This window comes from Acomys minous (genome assembly GCF_964271855.1).
Source record: "Acomys minous genome assembly, chromosome: 20".
Lineage (NCBI taxonomy): Eukaryota > Metazoa > Chordata > Mammalia > Rodentia > Muridae > Acomys > Acomys minous.
The window spans coordinates 19,333,774-19,342,661 of record NC_140502.1 but is presented as its reverse complement, the minus strand read 5'-3'; the positions used below and the strand labels follow the sequence as shown (position 1 = coordinate 19,342,661).

The window sequence follows — 8,888 nt, the reverse complement described above, 5'->3', positions numbered from 1 at the left end:
GAGACGAGACGTCAAAGAGGCCATCTCACTGTCATCAGCAGGCCCTCACAGTCCAAAGGAAGCCACCAAGACGCAAGGTCCATGGAGAAAGGCCCTCACGGTATTGTTAATCTGAGCCACGTGGTCCTGGCTGCCACCAACCCCCCAGTGTTTCAAGATCCAGGGACCATGGGGGGACCCCCCCTCAAGAAGATTGGGTGAGCAGAGGAGATGGTCGTAGGGTCAGAGCCAGAAGGGTTTTGGGGTGTAGGCGACAGGTACCTCACGGGTCCTACTTATCTCTTGACTTTGCGTCCAACCGAGTTCCGTCCACTGCGACGGTAAAGAGACTTCTGGCTGCTGTTGAGCGGGCAATACTTGAGCGTATGAGCCTGGTCGCCTGTGGCCCCGCACAGAGGACACACATAGTGCCTGAGGATGGGACACACCACCACACCTTCCGTCGTCTTCAGCTGGTGTGAGGCATAGACGTGCCGAGACTCCCCGTTGTGTTTGCAGAAGTTACACAGGTTAGCCGGGCTTCCGGAGGCGACCCCCAGCCCCTGCTCGCTCTTCTCCTGGGGCCCGGGGGTGAGTTCCTCAGCCCCATCATCCTCCAGCCTTTGCTTCCGCCTTTGAACTAAACCCAGAATCACCTGGTTCAGGTTGAAGTAGTCTTTCCACATGTCAAAGGGTGGGAAGTCCATGACGCTCCCCTGTGGCTGACGGCTGTGGGCACTGGGGGGGGGGCACTGGGGGGTGGGGTGGGGGGGACAGGGGCTGTGAGGGCAGAGGGTTGGAGCACCAGAAATTTTGTGGAGCCCAGAGGAGGCACACCCCCTTATAAATACTTCCCCTGGAGACCACTCTGAGCAAGGTGGAGCTTAGATTTAAAGGGCCCACTTCCAGCCTGTGGTCCTTAGCTGACCCCAATCTCCCAGGAAGATTGGAGGCAGGTTCTTTTCCAGGCTGTCCCTTCTTCAAGGCACTCTGTGTCTCCTGGGAAGGACTTTCTATTCCATGGGCATCAGTTTAGGGCTTGGGCTGTGTCTGTTGGCCTTCCTCCCTCCCTCTCTCCCTCCCTCTCTCCCTCCCTCCCTCCCTCCCTCTCTCCCTCTCTCCCTCCCTCCCTCTGTCTCCCCTCACCCATTCCTTTCTTCCCACCTTCCTCCCCTTCGAATCATCCAGAACCTTATGATTTGACCTAATTCGTTTTTGTTTTTCCAAGACTTTGTAGCCCAGGCTGTCTGTCCCGGAACTCGCTCTGTAGACCAGGCTTGCCTCAAACTCACAGCGATCCACCAGCCTCTACCTCCCAGGGGCTGGCATGAAAGGGGTGGGCCACCGTGTCCCATGTAAATATTGTTTCATTACATTTATTTGCTCAATGGGAGGGGGAGCGGGGGGATGCCACAGCTGACACGTGGAGCTGGGAAGACAACTTGTAGGAGGCAGCATCTTCCTCAGAGGGGAGTCTAGGGATCAAACGCCGGTCTTCAGGCTTGCACACAGGCACGTTGCCAGCCAGCTACGCCATCTCACCGCTGTTGTTGTCTGTTTTTGCTTGTGTGTTTTTTAAAACAAGGTAACGTCTTATTACATAGCCTACGACCCTGACCTTCCTTCCTTCCTTCCTTCCTTCCTTCCTTCCTTCCTTCCAGTAAAAGCGACCCGGGAGCAGGAGTTCCTCAGGCCCCTCCAGCCTCGACTTGTGGCTCTGTGTCCTGTCTCAGCAGTCTTGAGCACGCTGAGATGACAGATACACAGGGTTGGCCGTGAAGCTCAGTGGTAGAGCCCTTCTAGCATGCTGGAGTCCCCAGGGTGGTTGGCGTGAGCCCGAGGCATACGCCTGTCATCGCCACACTTGGGAGGTGGGAAAAGTGAAGGATCAGAAGTTCAAGGTCGGGCTGGAGAAATGGCTCAGTGGTTAAGAGAGCCACCTGCTCTTCCAGAGGTCCTAAGTTCAATTCCCAGCAGCCACACGGTGGCTCACAACCATCTGTAATGGGATCTGATGCCCTCTTCTGGCCTGCAGGGGTACATGCAGAGAAAGCACTCATACATAACATAAATAAATAATATATCTTTAAAAAAAAAAAGAGGAAGTTCAAGGCCAGCCTCAGCTATGTGTAGCCAGCTTGAGTCTAGCCTCGCCTGTATAAGATTCAATAGGGGCTGGGGGACGGCTCAGCAGTTAAGAGGGTTTTACGACCTGGCATATGATGTGAGTTTGGTTCTCAGCACCACGGTAACTCCAGGCCCAGAGGGGCTGTGACTCCTCTGACCCATGTGGCTACCTTTACTCACATGCATATAGACACGCATACTTAAAAATAGTAAGCCAGAAAAAAAAAAAAAGTAAGCCAGGTGGTGGTGGCGCACGCCTTTAATCCCAGCACTCGGGAGGCAGAGGCAGGCGGGTCGCTGTGAGTTCGAGGCCAGCCTGGTCTACAAAGAGAGTTCAGGACAGTCAAGGCGACACAGAGAAATCTTGTCTCAAAAACGTAAAGGAGTCCCAGCACTCAGAGGCAGGCGGGTCTTTATGAGTTTGAGCTGCTCACACTACCTGTAACTCCCTCTCCAGGAGATACAATGCCCTCTCTTGGCCTCTCTGGGTATCTGTATATATGTTAAAGGAAAAAAAAAAAATCAAGAAGACACTATATATGCCACTCACACAGACACGCACACATTTAAAAATACTAGAAATAGTGACCTAAAAAAGCACTGACAACAAAAAGCAAACAAAAAGACAAAACTGCCAGATGTGGTGGCGCACGCCTTTAATCCCAGCACTCGGGAGGCAGAGGCAGGCGGGTCGCTGTGAGTTCGAGGCCAGCCTGACAGACATGAATAACTGGGTTCCTAGACTTACTTCTTCTTTTTTTTTTTTTTAAGATTTATTTATTATTTATACAGTACTCATGCCAGAAGAGGGGCCCAGGTTGCATTATAGATGGTTATGAAGCACCATGTGGTTGCTGAGAATTGAAGTCAGGACCTTTGGAAGAACAGACCGTGCTCTCTTTTTTTTTTTTTTTTTTGGTTTTTTCAAGACAGAGTCTCTCTGTGTAGCCTTGGCTGTCCTGGACTCACTTTGTAGACCAGGCTGGCCTCGAACTCACAGCGATCCGCCTGCCTCTGCCTCCCAAGTGCTGGGATTAAAGGCGTGCGCCACCACGCCCGGCCAGACCGTGCTCTCTTAGCCTCTGAGCCATCTCTCTAGCCCCTAGACCTTACTTCCTTTTCTTTTTTTATTATAAGTGTGTGTATGTTGTGTGTGTGTTATATATGTTTGTGTATTACATATGTGGGCTGTATATGTATGCTTGGGTTATTTATCTGTGTTGATATGTGTATGTTATATATATGCTGTATATGTGTGTGTTGTATGCGTGTATGTGTTGTGTGTGTTGATGTGTGCCTGTATTGTATATGTGTGTGTGTTTATGTGTGTCTGTATTGTGTATGTGTTATACATGTGTGTGTGTGTGTGTGTGTGTGTGTGTTGTACATGTGTGGATGCCCCTACCGCAGCCCGCGATGGTCAGAGAATAAACTTCAGAAATCAACTCTATCCTCCCGCATGTGGGTCCCGAGGGTTGGCTTCAGGCTGTCAGGCCTTCGAGCCGTCTAGCCAGCCCAGCCTTAGTGTTTCCACAGCCATTAGAACCAGGCAGACACTGCACACGGCTACCTCCGTGGCTTGCTTTAATCCTCACAAGCCCACGAGGAGAACCCAGCTGCGATCCTGTGCTACAGATGGGCAACCAAGGTTCAGAGAGGGAAATTCACTGGGCAGGAGTCACACAGCAGGGATCCAAGTGCTAACAAGTCTGTAAGGTGCCTGATGCCTTGATTCGTTTGCTGGCAATAGAGGTGAGGACCTGGTTCCTTTAATGTCACAGAGGATATGGGGCTCAGAGACAGGAAAGAGCACACCCAAGGTCACAAATCAGAGCTGGCACTGACCTATGTGGTGTGTTTGTTTCTGTATATTTTTTTTTGTTTCCGCCTCCACCCTCACCCCCACCCCCCACCCCACACCCAGATAATGACCAATCCCAGAGCCTTAGGCTTGTTAGCTAGGCAAGCACTCTACCACCGGCTAAAACCAACCCTCAGTGTGCTTGGGTTTTTTTTTGTTTTTTGGTTTTTTTTGGTTTTTTGAGACAGGGTTTCTCTGTGTAGCCTTGGCTCGCCTAGACTCGCTTTGTAGACCAGGCTGGCCTCGAACTCACAACGATCCGCCTGCCTCTGTCTCCCGAGTGCTGGGATTAAAGGTGTGCGCCACCACGGCCTGGGTTTGTTTGTTTTTTTTTTTGAAAGGATTTATTATTTATTTATTATGTATGCTCTGCCTGCATGTACACCTGCAGGCCAGAAGAAGGCGTCGTCACATCACATTATAGATGGTTGTGAGCCACCATGTGGTTGCAGGGAATTGAACTCAGGACCTTTGGGAGAACAGTCAGTGTTCTTAACCTCTGGGCCATCTATCTCTCCAGCTCCAGGTCCCATGTGGCTCAGGTTGGCCTCGAACTCTCTGTGTAGCTGAGGGTGACCTTGAACTTCTGAGCCTCTTGCATTTACCTAACCAAGTGCTGGGGTTACAGGTGTGCACCGCCAGCCGGGGGTTTTTGTGATGCTGGGTATGCAACCCAGGGCTTCAAGCTAGGGTTGCATTCTAACAGCTGAGCCAAATGCCCAGCTCCCCTCACACCATACGTTACTGTAGGGCGACCTCAGCATCTGCCGGGAGCAGTCTCTGCCACTCTGATTTTTAAAAAAAAAATATTTTATTTATTATATATACAATGTTCTGTTTGCGTGGATGCCTACACAGCAGAAGAAGGCACCAGATCTCATTATAGATGGTTGTGAGCCACCGTGTGGTTGCTGGGAATTGAACTCAGGACCTCTGGAAGAACAGTCAGTGCTCTTGACCTCTGAGGCATCTCTCCAGCCCTGCCACTCTGATTGTGAAGCCAGAGCTTTGCCCAAGAAGACATGCTCACCAGGAGTCTGCTACAATGCCTTAAGTGGTAGCACACGCCTGTTGTGCCAGAACTGGGGGTGGGGGTGAGGGTGGAGGTTGGGGCTTGAGGCAGGAGCATCATAGGAGACCGAAGCCAGGCTGGGCTACATGAGGAGACCCTGTCTCAAGAAAACAGACAGCCTGGCAGTGGTGGCGCACACCTTTAATCCCAGCACTCAGGAGGCAGAAGCAGGCGGATCTCTGTGAGTTCAAGGCCAGCCTGGTCTACAAATTGAATCCAGGACAGCCAAGGCTACACAGAGAAACCCTGTCTCGAGAAACCAAAAACCAAAACCAAAACAAAACAAAAAACAGTCACAGTGGGGACTTTTAGCATATATGTTTTTTGGCGGCTGGTGAGCCTCCTGTGTGTGGCAGTTTGAGCCTGACAACGCTTGCTTTTACTGGAAGTCCGAGAGCCCAGGGCCTGCCTTCTTCACATATTATTTTCCCTTGTTTTATATCACATATTGTTCATTAGTTATGGCTGCTCTTCTTTCCAGGGCCTCTGGTCATTTTTTTTTTTTCAGGCACCACTTTAGAGAAACCCAATCCGTGGGTGGGTGGTGTAGACAGGAGGAGGTAGGAGGAGGGAAAAAGGAGGTGAAATTGATGAGAAACTGTCCAACCTGGTGTTTACTGGGTGGATTGAGGCTACCCACACCCTGCCCCTGTTTACTTCTGTGCTTCCTTTTCAACCTGACACCCCCTGGCTAGAAAAACAGATCAAGGGGGTTGATTGGGCAGGTGGATAGAGGCAGGGATTACACATCTGCTGAAAGGCAGGCCCTCAGGAGAAGTGGGGCCAATTGCCCCCGCTTTCCGGATGCGGAAATCAAGCCTCCGGGGCCACACAATCACCAGATCACAACTGCAAATTAAGTAATTTACTTTTAAGTACTTTTAAAAAATCTTTACTTTTTTACATTTTATTTTTCGAATTAGGGTTTCTCTGTGTAACAGTCTGGGCTGTCCTAGAACTCGCTCTGTAGACCAGGCTGGCCTCGAACTCACAAAGAGCCACCCTGCCTCTGCCTCCTGAGTGCTGGGATTAAAGGCGTGTGCCACCACCGTCCCCGCTGAATTAATGAGCTTTTTTTTTTTAAGTCTTTGAAAGAGTGTTGTTAAGCCAGATTGGGTGGCACACATTAGTCATTCCAGTCCGCAGAGTGGGGGAGACAAGAGAGTCACGAGTTCAAAGTCATCCTCAGCTACTTCATGAGTTCAAGGATACTCTGGGCTACAGGTGATCCTGTCTCAAATGAGGGAGAAAAAAGAAAAGTTGACTAGGCTAAGGGGTGAGCCCCATTGGGTGGAAAGACTGACTGCTAGGACGGAGGAAGACAAGCATGCTGCCTGCGGTGGTTCGGGTAAGAACTGGCCGGAAGGCTTATATATATTTGAATGTTTAGTCATCAGGGATCGGCAAGGTCTTAGTGTTGCATTGCTCTGGAGAGACACCATGACCAAGGCACTGCTTATGAAAGAAAGCATTTACTTGGGGGCCGGCTTACATTTTTTAGAGGTTTCATCCATTATTATCATGGTGGGAGCATGGCGGTGTGAGTCAGTCTCTGTGTGTGTGTGTGTGTGTGTGTGTGTGTGTGTGCGCGCGCGCGCGCGCATGCACTTGAATTTGTCAGGCTAGAGGTCCTGTGTATGTGTGCCTGGGAGCGCGAATTTGTCCCCCTGGAGGTCTGAGCTCAGAGGCAGAGCTCTTGCTTTAACCTTCAGAGACCCCAGATTTGCTCTACAGCTAAGGCAAGCAGAGAAATACTCTGCCATCAATCTTTGTGGTTTCCGGTCCCCACAGACAATTTCGAGTCATGGCTGGGTCTCAACGTGTAACAGCTAAACTGTGTGCTACTGCTTTAGGCTCTGAGAGTCTGTCAGCGTCGGCTCGGCCACCTCTCCTTTCTTCCTCTTTTCTTTGTTTGGTACAAGGACTGTGTGGACCAGGCTGGCCTCGAACTCAACAGAGATGCACCCTATGCCTCTGCCTCCTGGTTAAAGGTGCTGAAATTAGCTGAGCGAGGCAGGCAGATTGCTGTGAGTTCCAGGCCAGCCTGGTCTACAAAGTGAGTCTAGAACAGCCAAGGCTACACAGAGAAACCTTGTCTCGAAAAACAAAACAAACAAACAAAAAACCCAAACAAACAAAAAAAAGATGCTGAAATGAAAGGTGTGTGCCACCACACCCCAACTACATTTAACTTTTTGAAAAACATTATTTTATGTGTATGAGTGTGCACCGCTTGCTCCTGAGGTCAGGAAGAGGCCGTCAGATCCCTGGGTCTGGAGTTAAGAGATTGTTGTGAGCCCCATGTGGGTGTTGGGAGCGGAACCCAGGTCCTCTCAAAGAGCAGCCGGTTTTCTTAACCTCCGGGACATTTTTCTACTTGCCTGCTCTTTCTTGTGACCTGCTTATTCTGGCTGGGTGCTAGCAAACTGTATGGGGGTTCCCCAGGCTTGACTGGGTAGAGATGAAGGCTGGTCTTGGCCTTCTGGGGCCACAATTCTACTTATAAACAAACAAAACTTTTGTTGTTGTTGTTTCACTTTGAGACAAGGTCTCACTTTTTGGCTCAGGGTAGCCTGACGCTAGTGTCCATGCTCCTGCCTCAGCCTCCCTAGTGCTAGGATCACAGCCATGTACCATCATGCCCTGCTCACAACAGTTAAATCAATTAGTACTTTTTCTATATGTACCTGATGGGTTTTTTGTTTTGTTTTGTTTTTCGAGACAAGGTTTCTCTGTGTAGCCCTGGCTGTCCTGGACTCACTTTGTAGACCAGGCTGGCCTCGAACTCACAGAGATCCGCCTGCCTCTGCCTCCCGAGTGCTGGAATTACAGGTGTGCGCCACCACGCCCAGCTATAAGTAAAATATTTTTAAAAAATAAAAATAAAAGTCCGACACAGAAGTGTACACCCATCTTCGCAGCTCTCAGGAAGTAGGTGGAGGAAGATGAGGAATTCAAGGTCATCCTCAGCCACACGTTTGTGGTTATTCTGGGATGCACGCAATCTTGTCTGATGAACCAGTATAGCCCTGTAACAGTCTAACAGCGATCGTAAATAATTAATATATTGGGCCATGGAGATGGCTCAGCAGGAAACAGTGCTCATGGCCAAGCCTGGAGACCCGAGTTTCCATCATCCCTGGGGCCCACATAGTGGAAGGAAAGAGCCACATATACGAACCACACACATATATGCACATATATTTCCGTTATGTGATATTTACACAATCACATGCACACACGCGCACGCACACACACACGCACACGCTCACGCTCATGCTCCCACACACACTCTAACAGGGTCTCGCAGCGGCCCAGGCTATCCTGGAGCTTTTCCAGCCTCTTGCCCAGGTCTCCTGCATCCTGGCATGGCTGTTTGCACCCCCCACTTAGGCATAGCTCTCACGGCCGCTGCTGCGTATCTTCTGTTCCATTTCAGGCCACGTGGCGGCTTTCTCCCACCTCTGCCAGACTCTCCCAAACAAACCCCAGCCGCACTGTAAATACAGATGGCTGTGCACGGAAAGATGGTATGACTCGTGATATTTTGGCTGTACAATGGGGGGGGGGAGGGGAAAGCAAGGCATAGTCAGTTGGATCCGTTCCCCCACGGATAGTGACAGGCAGGGCGCTGTGAAGATGCTGAGCGTCGGAAGCGAGCCCACGCCCCAGGTCCTGGGAGTCGGTTCCCTCCTCCCAGCAGGTTTTCCTGGGATGGAACCTAAGTCCTCGGGGATTAGTGGCAGAAGCTGTTCCCCACGGTGCCATCTCTTGGGCTGCACTTCTTGAAGTTTAAGAGGACCAGGAAAAGCAAAACAAACCAAAACAAAAACCAGGTCAGGTGGTTCA

General features: G+C 50.5%; 1 protein-coding gene across 1 annotated transcript; it reads right to left on the bottom strand.

Moving 5' to 3' along the window:
- Positions 1-275: 275 nt before the first annotated feature.
- On the bottom strand, positions 276-686 carry NANOS2 (nanos C2HC-type zinc finger 2; the record flags this gene model as incomplete). The annotated part of the gene is made up of 1 exon (XM_084771057.1): positions 276-686. The coding sequence occupies one exon, from the start codon at positions 684-686 to the stop codon at positions 276-278; it is 411 nt and encodes a 136-aa protein (XP_084627183.1).
- Positions 687-8,888: the final 8,202 nt, after the last annotated feature.